Source organism: Pipistrellus hanaki, assembly GCF_964339955.1.
Source record: "Pipistrellus hanaki genome assembly, chromosome: 10".
NCBI classification, from domain to species: Eukaryota; Metazoa; Chordata; class Mammalia; order Chiroptera; family Vespertilionidae; genus Pipistrellus; species Pipistrellus hanaki.
Genome location: NC_140512.1, coordinates 63,930,961 through 63,950,486, shown reverse-complemented (window position 1 = coordinate 63,950,486; position 19,526 = coordinate 63,930,961). Strand labels below are relative to the sequence as shown.

At 50.0% G+C, this 19,526-nt stretch overlaps 1 protein-coding gene across 13 annotated transcripts in view; it reads left to right on the top strand.

Annotated features, from left to right (window-relative positions):
- ST7 (suppression of tumorigenicity 7) overlaps positions 1–8,783 on the top strand; it is a 227,770-nt gene extending 218,987 nt beyond the window's left edge. For 6 of the 13 annotated variants that reach the window (XR_014796149.1, XM_084896967.1, XM_084896965.1 and 3 more), the window contains 2 exons: positions 273–412; positions 8,456–8,783. Coding sequence is in view for 11 of the 13 variants with exons in the window: in XM_084896967.1 (XP_084753093.1) it covers positions 273–412; positions 8,456–8,548 (233 nt within the window). In the remaining 2 variants the exon portion in view is untranslated. Of the gene's footprint in view, positions 1–272; positions 413–1,270; positions 5,233–8,455 lie in introns of those variants that run through there. The other 7 variants (XM_084896966.1, XM_084896972.1, XR_014796150.1 and 4 more) reach the window with 6 other exon arrangements.
- The last annotated feature ends 10,743 nt before the right edge of the window (positions 8,784–19,526 follow it).

The following is a 19,526-nucleotide window of genomic DNA, read 5'->3' as shown; positions in this document are numbered from 1 at the left end:
CATAGATGGTGTTCTGTCCCTGCCCATGAACGAGTGGCATCCCACCTGAGCTCCATGGTGCTCCTATAGAGCACGGCCGGTGGACACGGGCTTGGGAGAAGCAGTCAGGCAGCCAAAGGCTGGCTCCAGTGTTGACCCTGGTTTGTTAAGTGCCCTGCAGGTTTCATTTGCAATAGGCTTAAGCCACAGCTCTGAAGAGTCCATCCCAAATAAAGGAATTCCCTGAGGATGCACGGGGTTCCCTCTGATATTCCCTCTGATCTTCTCCACAGCGTTCCACGAGGTCTCAGTTTACCCAAAGAAGGAGCTTCCCTTCTTCATCCTCTTCACTGCCGGACTGTGCTCCTTCACAGCCATGCTGGCCCTCCTGACGCACCAGTTTCCAGAACTTATGGGGGTCTTCGCCAAAGCTGTGAGTATTTGCCAGGAGGGAGGCTTTGGGGAAGGGGCAGGAAAAGCAAGAGAAGCAACCTAAGAGAGATGGGGGGCAGTTGTGGAGAAAGGGATATGGCTGTATTGATCACTTGCTCAGTATTTAATTTCCTTGTCATCAGTGGAGTCTAAGGGTTCAGGGCTCAAGTGAGAAAGTGTAGATTGTTCGTTAATGCGAGCCTTACTTTGTTTCCTACTCAAAGAATTCTCAGCCATTCCTGCAGGTCTAAAAGGATTAAATAAATAATGAAGGGACTCAGCAAAAAGAACAATGTGTGGGAGATTATTTAGTTTTGTATAATTGAATGATACTATTTTAAATCTTCAGATATTATGAGTCTTTTTTCGAGAAATATGAGATTTAAATTTTCAAAGATGGTTTAAATGATTACAAACGTTTGGCTCAGCAGTCACCAACCGGTGGTCAGCAGACCACTGGTGGTCCTTGAAGTCCAGAAGGTTGGCACTGCTGCTTTGGCTGATTTGGGAAATGAACTGAGAGGGGGTGAAGAGCTTGTCGTAGTAAGAAGTGCACAGATAGGACAGTTAGAAATAGGGAAATCCATTAAGAATCTTTAAGGAGGATTGTGGAGAGGAGCTTTAATCAGAAAAGCCATCAGTAATTGACCATCAAGAACCACTGTTTCCTTGTTGAAACTGACATGTTGGCCTGCACACACACTGAGGGTAAGTTAACTGACTTTGCCACAGGTGAGTTTCAAACAGAAGAAATAAGGAAAAGCATATCCATTGTTTTCCTGGAACTCCTGATTTCAAGGCAAATGGAATCAGAAAGGATGATTTTTAACGTGGCTCGGTTGATTTCATCCCTTTCCAGATGATTGACATTTTCTGCTCGGCAGAGGTCAGGGACTGGAATTGCAAGAGTACTTTCATGCGTTTTGAAGATGAACTGGATATCCCACCGGCACCTCAGTCTCAACATTTCCAAAACTGAACTCATCACCCTTCTTCCTCACCACCAAATCGCTCCCCCTGAATCCCTGGCCTCCACGGTAGCATCCTGTCACTCAAGCCAGAGACCCAGCCGTCCTCCTTACTCTCTCCTCTCTCACATCCCATCTGTCCCGCCTCCAAAACCTGCTGGGTGTAACCTCCTAAGCCACTGGACATCAGTCAGTGTAATTCACATCTCCTCTCCTCCTGCTGCCATGGCCTCTCTCTTAGTTTAGGTCTTCATTATTTCTTGCCTGGAATCCTATAAGTCTTAACCAGTCTCCTTGCTTCCTGTCTTATTCTTCACCGGCCTTTCTTTCATACTGACACAAAAATGTGCTTCCTAAATTGCAAGTCAGAGAATGTTACTTTCTTGCTTGAATTTCTCCAGTGGTTTCCCACCATCTTTAAGCATGGCATATAAGGTCCCTTCTGTTCTGCCCTTGTTTGCCTCTTCAGCCTCATCTCTCCCAGCTCTTTCACAGGCACTGCTCACCGGCCATAGTGAATTGCTCACCCTTCCCAGATGCACCAGGGTCTTGTATACCTCAGTACCTTTGCACATGCTATTTTCTCTGCATGGAATGGTCTTTCCCATCATCACTCCCACTTGTCCACCCTACTAGTGCCTCTTTATTCCTTTATACTCAGCTTTCTTTCTAAATTTCTCCTAAGCTGAGTTAGACCTCTCTCTATGATCCCACAGTATTCCATGCATCCCTATATGGTCACATTTATTGTGTTATATAACTGTTGAAAACTTGTCTGTCCCCCTTGTAGAATGGGAGCTCCTTGAGAGCAGGACCCTGTCTTCCTCGTCTCTGTATCCCCAAGGCTATGCATAGCGCCTTGCACATAGTGGGTTTCCAATAAATGATTATCAAATAAATAAATGGTAGTGGTTTCTGCAGAAAGAATCAATGTAAAAATCAGATACAGCCTAGCATTTCTTCTCTTCTTTTATACTTATAATTGTATATTATTGGGGTTGAAAGGGACCTTAAACAAATTGCCTTCAACAGAAACATGATGGAGATCATTTAGGCTCATCTTAAATTCTTTCAGCTCACCTACTAGACATCAAAGCCCATTTCACTGTTCAGTCACTCAGAACTTGTCTTTATCCTGATAAAACTGGCCTCCCCTTAACTTCCACTATTGTCCTACTCTGCTCTCCAAACTATAGTACACAAGCCTATTTCCTCTTGCAAATTCTTAAGATAACTAATGCATTGATGGCCGCCTCCAACTTCTGACTACCTCCTCTTTTCTCCAAGCAGAGCATCTTAAATTTCCTTCTGTCTTCTGTACATGGCATGATTTCTGTACCCAGTAAGAATATATTTGCAACACTAGATAATTACTGTTCCTTCTATGTTCATACTCTCTTAAACATTTTTAAGGCATATTTGTAAAAGTATGTTATTGGCCCTGTATTCTTTATTAAACTAAAAAAAAATAGCACTTGGTGGGAGTTTTTGATTAGAATAGAGATTTTCCATCTCTAGAGTGCATAACATTCACCTGGTCCTACCTCCAGAAACTCGGAATTCTGAGGCTTAGCACCAGGAATCTTTTCAATGAGGACCCAGATTCTGATGACGGATTGGGGACCAGATTTCCCTTCAAGAACGTTACCGGTGTGTGGTGTGCGGTCAGAGCTGTTGAAGTGAACACTTCCTATGAATCAGTGGTTTCCCCGGGCTGCACCTGGGAGCCATCTGAGGAGATTGACAGTTACTGATACTTGCCCTCACCAATCCCCAAGGGAGTCTGGCTGGATTGGTTTGAGATGCAGCCAGGGCATCTGATTCTCAGACACTCCCGAGGTGATCAGGGATGGAGCCAGGGCTGTGAGAGCCATGGCAGTGAACGAAAGGACTCAGCCTGACCCTGTGTTAAGTGGGGTGGGATGGGGAGGCTGGGGGCAGTAAATAGAGGACTGGGTGTTCTCTAGGGAAGCGGTGCAACCCCGAGTGTCTGTGACGTGTTCATTGTGGTGCCAGACAAGGGGGCTCTCCTTGTTTAATGTTTTCAAGTCTTGGTTTTGAGTCCAAGATCAAATTATTGAACAAAATGTAAGTTTGCCTTTGCTGGGCTCATCGTATTTTTTACTCTACCAAGGTGTGGTCGTTTGGTCAGCTACTTGTAATATTTAAATATGACTTAGATAAATTTGCTTTTAAACCTCTGTCTGGAGGATCACATTCATCTTGCCCTTCATTAAGGTTTAACAGTTTCCAAAATGTCCGGAGAGACGTTGTGGGGAAGGAAGATGGATGGCCTCAAGGAGAGGAGCCGCGTCGCCCTGCTCCTCCCCACGCCGCCGCAGTCTTCTCCAATCACATTTCACCCTCGTCACCTCGCAGGGCCCCTCCCGGAGCCTCCTGCGGGTTATCAGGTTGCCCTCCCGGCTGCCCGCACATCTGCTGCTTGGGGGAACCGGACTTTCCCAGCCCCCGCCTGCGGATGGCCCTGGGACAGTGACTTTTAGCAGATGAAGAGACGGCCCCGCCACCCCAGGCCATGTGTGCGCGGAACGGGGACTCTGTGGAGTGTTTACACGTTGATGAGCAGCCAATAAGGAAGCCCGGCCAATGGGCGCCACTGGAAATAGAGGCTTCGGCTGGCCTCCCCTATCTAATCTACCTCAATGACTGAGGACTGACTCCTCCCAGAACCTTTGGCTCCCCAGATAAGGTTGCTCATATAAATAAGTTATGTGCCAGCCCAGCCCCTGAGAGAACGTGGGAAGGTCAGCACTCTGACCCCTTCGCTTAAGCCCTGCAGTCTTTCTCCTTCCTTCCCTGAGATGGGCCGCTGGCTTCTGACTCTCGCCTTCACTTACGGACCCTGCCCCCTTTGAAGTCTGATATTGATTACAGTGAAATGTCAATGGTCTGATTGCAGGGGCACCTGGAACTTATTCAGATAAGCAGAGGCGCTTCTAATGTTCACTGAGCACGCTGGGCGCCTGGCCTTCTGAGTGACGGTGCTTCAGGGGAAGAGGGCCAGGCGATTGAAGTGTCACTCTCCCTTTTCCATTTGTCCCGTTGCCCGTTCTCGCCAGCAGACACTGATGGACTCATGGCGCATTTGGCCATAGGTCTCCTCCCCTGACAGAGGTTCGGGACTCGGAAAAAGATGAACTGTTCCAGGGTTGCCTGGTGCCGCTCACTCGGCCTCCCCTCCACACAGTCAACCCCCAAGTCTGCGAGGGAAGCTCTGCTCCTCTCTGTGCACTGGCTGTATCTCTGGCCAAAAATAAAATAAAATAAATTAAAAAAAGAACTGATTTTCAAACAGGCAAAGAAATATAAATAACCATCCCAAGCAAGCTGGGTTCTATCAAACTTGTTTCTATGCCTGCAATGAGAGCTGCTGACCTTCGTTTTGTTCCTAAGTGAGAGGGCCCAGCAGCTTCTCCCTGTGGGCGGCGTGGGGAGGCGGCTGTGGGGCAGGTGCTCAGGAGGAGAGCAGCTCAGTCATAAAGCGAGCGCATCACCCTGGTGCCGTGAGAAAACGGCTCTCTCTTCTCAAGTTCCTCAGGATGGAACATTCTAGATGTGAGCAGGAGCAGTAAATCCTCATATACCTTGGAGGCAGGAGGACTGAAATCTCTGTGGTACCTGGGTGAGAGGCAGGTGGAGTCCAGGGAGGCAGGCCCCATTGTCTGGCTGCACCTTGGGGAAGAGGAGTGATCACAGACATCGAACTCGGAGAGAGGCTCACCGCTTGGTGTCCAGAGGCCTTGCCTTTTGCATTTGTTATCAGGTCAGCGCCCAAAACAAAGCAAACCAACCAACCAACCAACCCACTTTGTAACAACACCCCATTCATTCTGCCGCCCGAGCTGTGGCACCCTGTTCCGGGGCAGGGAACTGCCCAGGGCTGCCGCTGAGCCGCCCTCCTCCGCCACGTGCAGGTACTCGGTAGCTCCTCCCCCTCAGGCACAGGCCAGCAGTCTACGCCTGTTTCTGGTCAGCTCTTTAGGATACGATATCTCACCACAGCATCACCTGCTCACTAGGTCTTCCAACCCCTGTGGGAACCTGGTTTACCCAGACCCCTTAGCACCCAGCTCCTCCCTATGGACGTGAGTATGACAGGCAAATGCTGTGGTTTACGGAGCATGGTGTTCTCCGAGCACATAAAGATAGGTTTTAAAATGTGTACAGTGGTGCCTCGCATAAAGAACGCCTCGCACAGCGAACGCTGCACACAACGAGCTTCATTTCGTGATTCATACAACGAACTTCGTTTCACACAACGAAGTCGCCCGAGCTTCCACGACCGCTTCGCCCGAGCTTCCACGATCGCTGCCGATGTATTGCATCCTTCCGCGCAGGCACTGCAGGCAGTCGTTAGTCACTGCGCTTAACTTAAGCACGTATCGCGGCAATCGTTCTTCATTACGAATTAAATCACGCACGTATCACGGCAGTCGTCCTTTTAAGTTAAACTCAATACACTGTATCCGGATTCAGCTGAAGCAAACAGGATCAAAGATCTTTACTCCGATACTCTTGTCCGTTATTTCTGGCAGATGTTGGAGAAAAGAGAAAAACAAACGACTTTGGACAGGTTTTTCATGAAACCATCGGCCAAAAAGCAGAAAATGGATGAAGATGTGCAAGATTCGGTAGACTCTACTTAGTCTGTCTTAAAATTAAAAAAATGTGTGTTTTTTTTTAAAAAAAAAAAAAATATGTTTTTAGATGTATCTAAATAAAAATAATAACAAAAAATTTATCTTTTTTTATGTCATCTTAGCATATTTTATGCTACAGAAAGAATCATTTTTTTTAACATGTATTGTTATGGGAAAACACGTTTCACATAACGAACTTTTCGCATAACAAACTTGCTCCTGGAACGAATTAAGTTCGTTGTGTGAGGCACCACTGTATGTATTTTGTATTTTCTGAACACATAAAGATAAGTTTTAAAATGTGTATGTATTTTTAATTGTATAATGTTATTGTGTTGGGTGCAATCAGCAGACTTGTTCCATATTATCCTTTCATAACCAGGATTTTGCAAACTCTTTCAGAGGAAGTAATTACTCATTTCTGGGCCAGATAACTCTCGTGATGCCTTACAACTTCGTTCCACTCTAAGCTGAAAAGGGTAGGCTTAGGGAGTCAGTTCTGTAGGGCGAGCATCTAACGTGGCTCTGGGCACTCCAAGGCTAGTTTCTGGAGGAGACTGGAGAGTGCCATCTCACATGCACTTGAGGGGAGAAAGTCATCCGTCTTTGCTCAAGTCCTAACGTGGCTGCCTGTTTCTTAACTACAAACCCTGCCTGGCTTTTAGGCCCCTCCTGGCATCCTTCTAGTTGCCTTTCAGCTCCGCCTGTAACTCGTCCAGCTAAGCTTGTCTATTCACCATCTTCAGGTCATCCCAGTCCTTTTCCCATTTCTCTTCCAGTTGTTTGTTGGGCCTAGAGGGTCCACCTACTCCTGTTTCTTTTCTTATCACCTTACCCCATCTCTCCTTTTGATGTCCAGCCATCACTGGGCTCTGTCTCAGTTGCCTCATTTTAAGATGTTCCCGATCCTTTCAACAGGAAGCATTCTCTCCCTTTTGGAATCCCCCTGGGGCTCCTATTCCATCCTGGCCACTCTGCTGGGTGCAGGCCTAGGGCCGCTCCCTCCCAGACCCAGGCTTTGAGGTTTCTGACTGGCAGCTTCGTCCTAGACCCCTTTATACCTCATCCAGTACCATGTGCCGCACTGAGCAAACATCTTTAATGGATGTAAAAGACAGAGAAAGGCTCCAAGTCTTACACTAGCTTGGGTTTTCTTTACATCCTCACACTTGGTGATCCAGCTGTAATGTGTCACAGGCCTTCTCAGTTTGTACTCCACTGGTTCTTTTTAAAAAGGAGGAGGAAAGCTTCTGAGGTCAAATGAGCCTGGGAAACTTGCCTACCATAGCCTGCCTTGAAGACCTGCAATCTACAGAACATATGACCTGTAGAGAAGCCTGTTCTAACTTCATAAAGTATACTGTCCACTCATTTTTTGACCCAAGAACCATGTTCCCCCTTTGCATATATACTCACATCACTTCTATGGGAAATTCTTGGTAATATAGACAGTGATGCCGTAAGAAAACGGGTCTCTTTTCGGGGAGGGAAGGAGAAAGACAAGGGATTAGGACAAAGGACTCCTCAGTATTCAAACCAGTATTGGACCCCAGTGAGGTGGTACCTGGGTTCTGAAGAGGCAGGCAGAGGGCAAAGAAATCTCCAACGGCCCCTCGAGCCTGGCTGGGTTGGGCCCCTCTTCTGCCAAATATTAGATGTTTATGACATGAAGGCAATTCTTCACAAGAACACAATCAGAACAGTTTTGAGATTACATTAAATGGGTCTCGGGCAAAGCACTTAGGTATCTTAAAAGGCACCGTTACTGTGCTAAATTACTCTCTGCACGTAAAGCAGAAGTTGAGTAACCAAATGAAATAGCTCCCCAAGGTCTCCGAGCAGCACCTCTTCCACAAGGACATGCCGTCAGCGGCTGGCCGGTTGGCTGCCCTCCCCAGGCTCCCGTGATGCATCCTGGTGCAGGCTGCCATGTGGCAGGCGGTCAGAAATGAGCATGGCTGCACAGGTGTTTGGGAGACGATAGGATCCAAAGCAGCTCACAACCAAACAACAAACCTGACTTTAAAAATTCCCTTTTCCACTTGGTGAGTTCCATACCCAGCTAGGTAAGCAGGTGGTCACCATTTTTTCACTCTTTAGCCCACTTGCTACCTGTCAATCCCTTTTGACAGTGATCTGCACGGGCAGCTAGGCAACCCTAAACGCTGACGGGAGGACTCAGAATTGCGGGGCGGCTCTCAAGGGGCACAGGGGCTGCCCGAGACACTTCCCCCTTTACCTCTCAGGGCTCAGGGCTGGGGGCCGTCAGCCGGTGTTTCCCGTAGACATAAGTACGAAGTGGCCTCTTGAGACGTTCATAACGCAGAACCACAGGTGCAGAGTTGGGTCGGAGGGTTTATTTTAAAGCCTTGAGTGAAATCTCTCCTGATGTGTGCGCCCTTCTGCTCTCTGCAGTTCCTCAGCACGTTGCTCGCCCCCTTGAACTTCGTCATGGAGAAGGTGGAGAGCATCCCCTCCAGCCTGTGGCACCAGCTGGCCCGCATCTAGGGAGGCCGTCCTCCTCCCCCCGCGCCCGGCGGGCTGCACCAACCTTCCCGCCGACGCCTCCCAGAGCACAAGAAAGCATGACTTTGGAAAAGGGAAGCCGTTTGGAGATTGAGAACATTCATGGGCTGTCTGTTCCATATTAAAGCTGTTTTTGTTGTACAAAATTTATTAATGTTTATTTCTATTATTTCCTTCAAAAAAGAAAAAAGTCAAAAATAAACTTTTGTGTATTGCAGTAACCAGTTGTGACCTTCCTATGTCTCCCAATCCTAAGAGTTTTGGTGTGCCCATAAACCTGCAGGCGTACGTTCATTTACCAGGGAGCCCGTGGTTTACTCTGCTGCTGAAGCTCAGCCCTTAGGACTCCTGCCATCAGTGGCTGGGAAAATGGCATCTCTTTGGTTCAAGAGCACCATCTTTTTCAGCCCCAAACTGAGTGTCCTCATGGGCCAGTGCTCAAAACAAACTCTCAAAGTGAATGAAAGACGGGAAGTGCGCGTGAGATGACACCCATGCCCTATAGCAGGTTGTTCCAGTTCAGACTCTACGCATTGACTGGAACTCAACACTTCCGTTCTCAGAAGCATTTTGTTTCGTTTTCTGCCAACTTGTGAGAAGGAAACTTTTGATGAGGTTATAGACTCAGCAGTTTGCTGTAGAACCGGACCACTTCACCCACATTGCCATTTTAAAATGTTTTCTCAGAGGGGTACTTTTTAACGTCAGGTGTGCATGGCTTTGAACCTCTTAGTGATGGTTTGTTCTCACCACTTTTAAAAGCTTTCTACACTATTTACACCTGCTGAGCGTCTGGCTATAGCAAAAGAAGGAAAACAAACTTGGATCCTCTATCTGAAGTGGAACGTACCTCTATTTAAAACCTCGACCCAGTGCTTTAAAAAAGGAGGCGGGGCTGTCCTTTACGTACTGTTTCCCTTTTATTTAGAATCCTATCTTTCCCCAGAAGCCTTCACATAGCAGCGTGTGGGGAAAGGGCCACAGCACCTCCTCACAGCTGGCCCTGAGGCTCCGGTCTCCGTCCCAGAGCAAAGCCAAGCGGGCCGGTAATGTTCACACGCTCACGGGTTGCTCATGCTTCCAGCAAGCTTGTGTGTACCTCCTCCGTGCACAGCCCCGATGGGGACATACACCTGCCTCCTGCCCTTAGGACATTTTCTGGAAGAGGCTGAACTAACTGCACGCCAGTAGGGCTGCTCCTGGGGGCAGGGCCCTGCCTGCCTTTATTTACCACTTACTCCCCCAACACAACCCTTGACCTGGGACGGGTGCTCAGATGACTCATGGCATTGATGTAACACGTGACAGGGAAACTTCAGTTCACGTTCAGAGGAGAGAGATTGGTTCCCAGAGAAGGACCAGGGGAGGCACAGAATTACAATTTTGAGCTGGAAGAATAAGTAGTTATGTTTACAATTATTTGAATTAATAGATGGGGAAAACATCTATGAAGTGTCCCTTAGCCTCAACTTATATGTGTTGGAATACAAACAAAAGTCCACAGTGGTGTCCACCTGCCTGAGCTGGGGATGCTAGACTGTGACAAGACTTCACAGAAATGTTCGAGATGCCGAAACCGGTTTGGCTCAGTGGATAGAGCATCAGCCTGCGGACTGAAAGGTCCCAGGTTTGATTTCAGTCAAGGGCATGTACCTTGGTTGCGGGCACATTCCCAGTAGGGGGTGTGCAAGAGGCAGCTGGTCGATGTTTCTCTCTCATCGATGTTTCTGACTCTCTATCCCTCTCCCTTCCTCTCTGTAAAAAAATCAATAAAATAAAAAGGAATCTTCTTTTAAAAAAGAAAAGAAAAGAAATGTTCGGGAGCCTGGAGGCAAAGGCAAGTGGGGGCGGCCCAGCGTGAGTTACATACCGGTATCAGGAGCTCTCCTTCCAGGAATCCCAGCAGGAATCCCAGCAAACAACACAGGATGGAAAAGTTCAAGTCGCTGTAATAGGACCGTAGAGCAGTTTCATGAGCAGGGGAGGCAGAAGTTAGACTGTGAGGGTAAAGGGGTGATTGGGGAGGTGAAGGTGGAGAAAGGTGGTGGCAGAAGGAAGGCACCAGCCTGGGTATAGAGACCATTGAAGAAAATGGGTCCATGATCCCAGAGGAGCTAATCACGTGAGGAGGAGGGGGACATTTCTAAACTTGTGTGAACGTAATCCCTTTAACCTTAAAAACCAGAGTCGCTCTTCAGGCCAAGGCTGTGACCCCGATGCTCCCTACCCCTCTGCCTCTTCCGTTACTCTGCTCGGCTCTTTTATTATTATTACTAGAAGCCCGGTGCAAGAAATTCATGCAGGAGTAGGGTCCCTTGCAGCTGCCAGCAGCCAGCCAGAGCCTTTCTTCCCGAAGTTGGCTGGCTGGCCCCAACCCCTGATCAAATTCCTGGCTGAGGAGACAATTTGCATATTAGGCTTTTATTATATAGGATTATTATTTTAATCTTTATTGTGAAAAGTATTACATATATCCCCCTTTCTTCCCCATTGATCTCTTCTAGCCCCAGGCCTTCACCTCCTTATTGTCTGTGTCCATGGGTTAATGATGTTGATTCTACCAATCCATGAACACGGTATATTCTTCCACTTGTTTAGATCTTCCTCTGTATCTCTTCTCAATGTCCTGTGTGCTTTTCCAGGTTAGCAGCAGGGCCCGGGGCTGAGTCAGCGCACTGCCCCAAGTTCCCCAGGCTCCTCCTTTGCCTATTAGCCAGCTGTCAATCTTAACCACTAAATACCCTGTTTCCCCCAAAATAAGACAGTGTCCTATATTAATTTTTTCTCCCAAAGTTGCGCTAGGTCTTATTTTCGAAGGATGTCTTATTTTCGGAGGATGTCTTATTTTTCGGGGAAACACGGTCATCTGTTTCTAACAAGGCGTTAGGCAGGGGACGTGCTGTTGAGCTTTCAGGGAAAGTGGTGGGTGTGTTTCCTTGTCCCAGCGCTACTCCTCTGCCAGTGGCCCCACGTATTACTCTGCCCTCGGCTGGACAGAGATCCTTGTGTGGAGACCACGGGGTTGGCGGGAAGCCTGGAGTTTTTAGTCAGTTCTCCAGTGTGAGGAGAGTGTCAGTCTGATTCCCAGGGTAGTGGGGCGGATGGCCCCTTCCCCAGTCCGGTCACGGAGGGCTCCTGAGACTGTTTCCTCTGAAAAGCTCAGAATGCAGGCTGGGGCAGGCTGGGCCCTGGGGGTGGGGCGGGCTGTATCACCCAGGGCAGATGTTTTTCCTTTGCCTGCCCGCTGGCTGCCGGGAGTGGCCGGCTCCTCTCTGGGAAAATGGCCGGTCAGTCTGGGGGCCTACAACCAAATGCTCCTGGCTGCTGTTCCTCCAGTCCCCCACAACGCCTCCAGCCCCGCCTCTCCCCAGCACCCCAGCTCACATCTCCCTCACTGCACCAATGTGAGTACTTACAAATGAAGACTCCTGGGCTCTCGGCTTAGAGAAAATAATAAATGGAACTGCCACTCTCTTCTCACCAGCTCGGGTGTCTGGGCTCCAGGCTCTGCTGCAGCCAGCAGCCCTGCCGCCTCCAGGGCGCTACTGGGTGGCTGGGTGCTACCTGAGCAGCTGGGTGCTACCTGAGCGGTTGGGTGCTACCTGGGCGGCTAGGTGCTACCTGGGCAGCTGGGTGCTACCTGGGCAGCTGGGTGCTACTGGGTGGCTGGGTGCTGGATGTTACCTGAGCAGCTGGGTGCTACTGGGTGGCTAGGTGCTGGATGTTACCTGGGCAGCTGGGTGCTACCTGGGCAGCAGGTCTCCAGGCTCCAGGCCTATCTTCTGAGGGAACAGACCTCCAAAGCAAAGTTCCCTCCTCCCTCTGGGCCCACGGCCCTGGGAGCCGGGGCAGCTCTCCTCGGGACCTCGCCCTCCCTCCCTGTCTCCAGGTTTTCCGTCCTCCCCGATAGAAGCTCCTCAGCTGGGCCTCAGCTGGTAACTCCAGGCGGATGTTTCCATTGGGTTGTTTTTCCAGTCTGGCCCTGGGACAGTGCAGGAGGGTCTGCCTATTCAGCTGCCATTTCTTCTCTGCTCAGCTCCGAGGGAGCCCACACGCCCTCTTGCCCTCCGGGCCTCTCCAGATCCGCCTGTGGCTGCCCCCGGGGCCCGGCACGCAGGGCTTGTCCCGGGCTTTCACTCATTCCGGGGGAGGCAGGGCAGAGCCGCAGCCCCCAGTATGGAACCGCAGCTTCTAAACCGTTTCCACAGGGCGCTCAAACTCACCCGAGGCCCCCCTTTTCTGACTTCCTACTGAAATGGCGACTTCTGTGTCTTGGGATACAAATGCAGGCATTTTAATGTATAAATGGGCACGTTGAATCTTATACCGCGAGTAATCTGGTTTATTTGTGTTTAACTTCCTTATCGATACTTAGTAGGAAGGCCATTCTGCCTTTATAAAAAGAACTGCGGAGTTCCCCATATTTTTATATGGCCCAGAATAAACGCTGAAATGACCTTCTCTTGGAGGATTAGAAACTATTCGGATAGGAAATATCTGATTGTTGGCTTGTTAACGATAGCCCTTTGATCGTGTCTTTACTATTTACTATGGTGATCAGTCTCCACAAACATTCTATTTCTTCTGAAGTTTAGGTTGTATCATTTCTCTGGGAAGTAACCTTTCTCTCTAGCCAGTCCAGCGTACTGCCACAGGAGTTTCTCAGGGGCCTGCGGGAGGCAGAGTTCCCGGACCGTGGGGGCTGGTCAGGGAGTGACCATGGCATCGCGCACGGCCAGTTGCCGGTAGGAAGAGCCAGCCATCGGGCCTCAGTCGGCAGACTCACACTACCAGACCACCGTACCGGTTTTTCAGTAATTTCCCTATCTACCACTATACCACTGAACCTAATTTTCGGTACTTTGCCTAGGCTTATTTTCTACAATGTCTTCAAGTTCCATCTTATTCTAACCACTTGTCTGCATGTCACTAGCATTTTTCTGTGTCATGTTGATTTTTTCTCTCTAATGCTCAGGAGCCCAGGGACAGGGGACAGGCAGGTTCAGGGCCTCAGGTCTGGTAATAAACCAACAGACCCAGAGACAACAACGCCCGGGTAACGAGCCGGAGGCGTCACTGAGAGAACCCGGGATGAGATCGCTGACAGCTGTGATGCCCTGAGCCTCCAGGGCCCTCCTCTGTGGCATCTCCGCCTGTGGCTGGAGCAGCCCCTGCCGCCCAGCAGTGAGCTGTTCTTCCTGGCGTGGAGGGCCATGATGTGATCGCTCCAGCCCGGGCTGGGACAGGACAAAGGGCCACGTTTGCCAGATGGATTCTCTAACAGATTCACTGGCTCCACAGGCCGCCCCGGCCTGGCCCCAGTGCCCACTGGGGAATGGCACCCACTGGGGACTGGCACCGCAGACACAGAAGGCAGCCACGGCTCTGGGACATGACAGGAGCGCCTCCTGCCGTGGGGGTACCGTGTGCTCGCTGAGTGCGGAAGCTGCAGACGGGCGCTCCCTGAATCACGGTGGGTGCCTCAGGCCCTGTGTTTCATACGCTCAGCTATAGACACCCGTCTCCCAAATGCACCCAGAGGCTGGTGTGGGTGACGCTGATGAAATGTGAAGCCATGATTGAGGGACCACATCTGTGACATGTTCCAAAAGCTCACCAGCAGCACCGGTGACTTTGCCGCCAGCTACCGAGCCATGGCTCCCCAAGTGCTGGAGGTGACAGGGGTGTTCCAAGGGACCCCCATTCGGGATCCTGGCGGGAGGGAAGACCCTTACTCTGCAGGGTCTTCGCCGATTCTGCATCAGCGCGCAAGGAGGGAGGGAAAGCTGAACGCACTGGTGCTGAGGGTGAGACCTCCCCATCACCAGAGAGCCCTCTCACCAGCACAGGCAGAAAGACTGTCTCGTGAGCAGATGCTCTGAGACCTCGCCGGCTGTGCCATCATGGAGATGGGACAGAGGAGTGATGTGATCAGCAGGGAGCTCCACACTGGCTCTGGCTCTGGCCAGCGGAAGTACTGCAGGTTTCCTTAGCCATTGGCCGTGACCTTCCCACCAGCAGGAAGAACTGTGCCCACAGAATCTGTCAGGCTGACAGGTTGGCAGTAAGGGTGCAGCCATTAAAGGGGACAGAAGAAAAGGGGACTCTTCAGGCACTGAGACGCTCAGTGTTGCTGACCTCCTCTGAGGGGCTGGCCCGCCACCTCACCTCCACCAGGCTCAGCGCTCAGGGGCTGAGCAGGAGCAGGTGGGAGAGGGAAAGGGAGCCAAGAAGGAGCCATGAACATTTTAGATGCCCTTCTCTTTGGGATGGGCTCTTGGTCCAGGCGCTGTCTCATCTCCCAAAAACACACAAATCCATGTCCTTCACCTGTCACCCTCCACACCCTCGGAGGCCCTCCCCACTCCGGCCAAATTCCTCTGAAGATGACTCAAGGGGGCGAGAGTAGCCATTTCTACGTTGTTTGGTAAAGAACTTATTGACTTAGGAAACAAACACAAAATCCTGAATAAAATTACTTGGGAACTGAAAAAAAAAATGGTTACCACAGAGCTACTTGGGTATATCACTTATATGCATAGTTAATCTCCTCTGTGTTTGTGGTAATTTCTCTTTTCTCATAACTAATTTTGTGTATTTTGCCATCCCTGTCTTTTTTCTTCCTTCAGACAACCTCACAAATTTATTCTTTCAAAGAAACAAGTTTTGAAATTAACAGATGCATTCAACCATATTTTTTGCTTTATGTTTTGTTACTTTCAGCTATTATCTTTATTTGCTCTTCCTGGCTTCTCTTATTTTTAAGAATTATAAATTTTCTAATTTCCTCAAATGAGTACTTGATTCACTTTTATTTTAAGAAAGGAAATATTTAAGGCTATGCATGTTTCTATGTGTGTAGCTTTCTTGTCCAATAGATTTTGCTATGAAGTATTCTTCTCTTTCTTTTCTAGAAATTTCTGTTTTGGTTTCTTCTCATCGAGGAGTGATCCATCCCTAATAATTGGCTTCCACTACTGCCTTCAAGGGATTTATTTTTAATGTTGCTTTGCAATGTCTAATGAAAACATTAAATGTGTTCAACTGCCTGCCCCCAAATATGGTAAACCCTGATAGCTCACACCCAGGGATTACGTCTAAGGAAACGTTGGATTCCTCTTTCAATCACTCAGAAAATGCATCTTTCTTTCACAGGCGACTTCAGGGACGTTGTGAAATGTGTTCAGCTTGTTTGTGTTCCACGCTCCGTCCGTGTTGTGTCCTCCTTGCCCCATGGCCATGCGCGCTTCCCCGGGCTGAATCAAACCCGCATGCTGAGTAGACACAAGGCAGGGGCACCCGGAGCAGGTGCTGAAAATGAGGGAGGAGCGGTGCCTCAAAGACGTTCCCATCACCAGGCAGGCTTCTGCTCTGCGGTCGTGACAGCGTGGGCTGTGCTAGGAGGGCCTGGACGTGGGTTTGAAGGAACTGGTCTTGCATTTCTGCCATTGGAGAGTCAAGAATGGCCGAGGTCGAACAGACAAGAGAGGTCTGAAGAGAGGGAATGTCCAGCGACCTTGAGGTGTGTCTGTATTTTGAGTGGTAGCTGTAACTTTCCCGCAGGAGCAAAGAGGGCAGCAAGGACGCCGTCTCTCTTCCCCTCTCTCTCCAGCTTGTCTCTGCGTCCAGCTGCAGCTGACTGCGCGGTCCCCTGGGCCGCAGCCTTGAAGTTTACGTGCTACCAGCCTTAGGCAGAAAACTCTGGAGTTGGAAACCTCAACTGGCCATCATCAAAAGGCAAGAACTCAGTGTGTGTGCTTGTCTGAGGAGGGGGCAGGACGTCACAGTTTTAGAGAGTGTACAAGGATGGAACTTTAAACAAAACCATGTCCTACTGGCCTGTGACAGTGCAGTTATCTGAGCCTGCGCTCCCCCTAATGTCTGGTCCTCTCTGCCTCTACAGCACGCATGGGCTGTGGGACCCAGGGGACCCTCTGCACAAGGCACCCCCATATACCTAAGCCACCCTTTCTGTGATCCAGGTGCTGCTCACAGACTCCCACACCACGCCCCACGCCTCTCAGCTTCCCCGCCCTCCCTCTGGCACACCCAGAACCTACAGTGGGGACACTTATAATTGACAATGTCCTTATAATCCATGGACAATTATAAGATTCACTTATAATACCAATATGGCTGAACAAGGTCCTCTCTTGATAGTGATCTGGGGCAAAGAACTGCAAAATCCGTACCTTTAGCTGCAACTGATAAAGGAGGACTTTCAGGGATCAAATATGAATGAACATCACAAAGATATATTGCCCCTCAAATCACTGACAACCTCCTGCACGTCAGCATAAAGTCACTCATCGGTTCACTCTTTCCTTACTCGGGTCAGTGGACGGGGACCCATGGCACTGTGTCACACTTGTGCGTTCCTGCCTCCCCACCGGCCACAGGGAGACTGGGTTCCACATGACGGTATTCATCTCCACGCCCTCGCGGTCTAGAATGAGCTATTCTCTCTTCTAGAATAGGAAAGCTCAGCCAATGTTTGAGGAAGGAAGGCCAGATGGGGTAGAGGAGAGGATGGTACTAAAACAGAAGTGAGCATTGTTTTACAGAAATCTGCAAAACTGATTTCTAGGGGGAAATATTACCATGAAATAGCATTCATTCTATTTAAGATCAGCCACTTTTAATGAGGAGCTATAGTTAAAAAAAAAAAAAAAAAGTTGCCAAATCATAATTTTATGGGGGACATATTATTTATTTGATGTTCCTCACATCATCATTGTTCCTGTTTACTGAGCGTCATGTGCATGATGGCTTTCCGTTCTCCAGACCCCTCTGTAGGGTCGGTGCTAATGCCGTCTCCACTCCTCAGCTCCGGAGGCGAGGAGCTGGTCTGAGCCCGAACAGTTGGCCACTGGCCAAGACGCAGCCTCTACCTCCCTGCCCGGCTGACCTCCCAGCCGTGAGCTCATCACTCACCGGCCGGTCTGGACTCTGCGGAGAGCACCCCAGGGACCCTGCTTCCCAAGGCCCCGGGACGGTGCGAGCCTGAGCAGACCTCACAGACAAGGTGACTGCGTTTTCTCCACCGCGTGTGCGGTGACAGGAGACAGGGAGCTCATGTTTCTAGAACACACAATAGTAACACAGAAACAAGGGGAAGGCTGCGTGGGTCTGAAACAGGAGAGGACCCCTGTGACAGCACAGAACAGCGTTTCCCACCTGGGTGTGAGGAACGTTAGTCCGGCGAAATGCTCCTTTGGGAAACACCTTTTGCCATTCTCCTGGAATTCACAGTGTGAGGGAGCCCTGAGAGTAAAGAAGTCTGTTCAATGGGCAGTTCTGATAGATCCGTGGTTGGCCAACTTCAGCTCTTGAGTCACATGCGGCTCTTTGGCCCCTTGAGTGTGGCTCTTCCACAAAATACGAAGCTCGGGCGCGCATGGACAGTGCGATTGGAACTTCATGGCGCAGAAGTCGGTTTTCGGCCTGGGCGAGTCTATTTTGAAGAAGTGGCGCTAGAACACTCAAGGGGCCAAAGAGCTGCATGTGGCTCATGAGCCGTGGTTTACCAACCACTGTGATGGATCGTAGGCACCCTTCTCCTTTATAAGCGTCACTTATGAACATCTTGCAGCATTTGCTTTGGAAGACACCGGACAAGGCCAATGCCGAATCCAAAGGAGGGTCCCTCGAACAAGATGTGTGTTCTCTCCAGGAGGAATCCAGGCTGCATCCAGCTGTGAGATGGTGTCACGCTCCCCAACGGGGCATCTTGTACTCTGCTCTCCATCCTGGCTGCCTACAGGCCCAATGGGACTGGCCATGGACTCCCAAGAGGGTCCTGGGACCTTATCATTGCCCACGGATACCAATGTGGCTGAACAAAACACAGACCTTAAGGACACAGCTGTGCGAGTGTTCTGTTCCTTCTCCAGTCACTCAAGGACACCTCAGGGATGGTGTCTGGAGAGCCTGTGAAGAGCTGATTTTTTTGGCCACGGTGACCAGTTAGTTACCGTCACCCTCCGGGGGCCCCACCAAGTGGGGGGGTTTCACCAACCCAAGCCTTCGGGCCTTACAGATAGCAAATTATACTTTACATTATTTTTCAAAAGCTGGTGGGTGACAACTGAGATGGTCCCTCTGCAATTAGCATCTGATGTCAGAGTGAGCAAAGTGCCCGTTCCCTGGACCTCCCCGATCACTCAGGCTGTATTAGTGATCGTGATTCCTCCTGGTGTTTTATTCTTAAAAAACGGCTCCCCTGGCTGCCACGCGAGTTCAGCATATTACAGGTTCCTCCGAAGCCAGTTGATATATTACAGGCCGTGACTCTCCCGGGTATACATGTCTGGGCGGCGCTCACTCCGCCGTTCTGTTCCACACTGAGCACGGCCGCCGAGAAGCTTGTCTGCAGCCTGGATTCCTCCTGTTCATCTCTGGCTCCTGGCTTTCCCTGGGAGCTCCCTCCCCACCTCCTTCCTTCTCCTCAGGGAGGACGTGGCCTTCGTGAGGACAGTCCCCCGGGGAATGTGGAGAGTGGTTTTCTCTGGGGCTTTCTGTGGGCGAGGTCAGGAAGGGCAGCTGTGTGGGGCGGCGGGCTTGGTGCGTCCGGGGAGCCCAGCCGCTGGAGCCCGAGTGGCCACGCTGATGCCAGCGGCGGGCGCGGGCGTGCCAGCGTCCATCCAGACCGCTGACCACGAGCCACGCCTTTCTACAGCAGCTCTGACGTCAGGATGCGTTTTGTCCTCTTTTGTGATCGGGCTTTTGTCTTCTGACGTGCTCAGAAGCAGCTGTGTTGTGGCATTATTCATAGACAGTCTTAGGGATGTCACATGGTCTAATCTTTTTGTGTCACTTCAGTAAAATCCATAATGACAACCTATTTTTAATCCTGTCTGCTTCAAGATCCAAGCACAAAACTCTGACAGGCTACCAGCTTCTGTCTTTGCTCCATGCACTTACTCATTCCACATTCATTATGCATCGAGTCCCATCAATA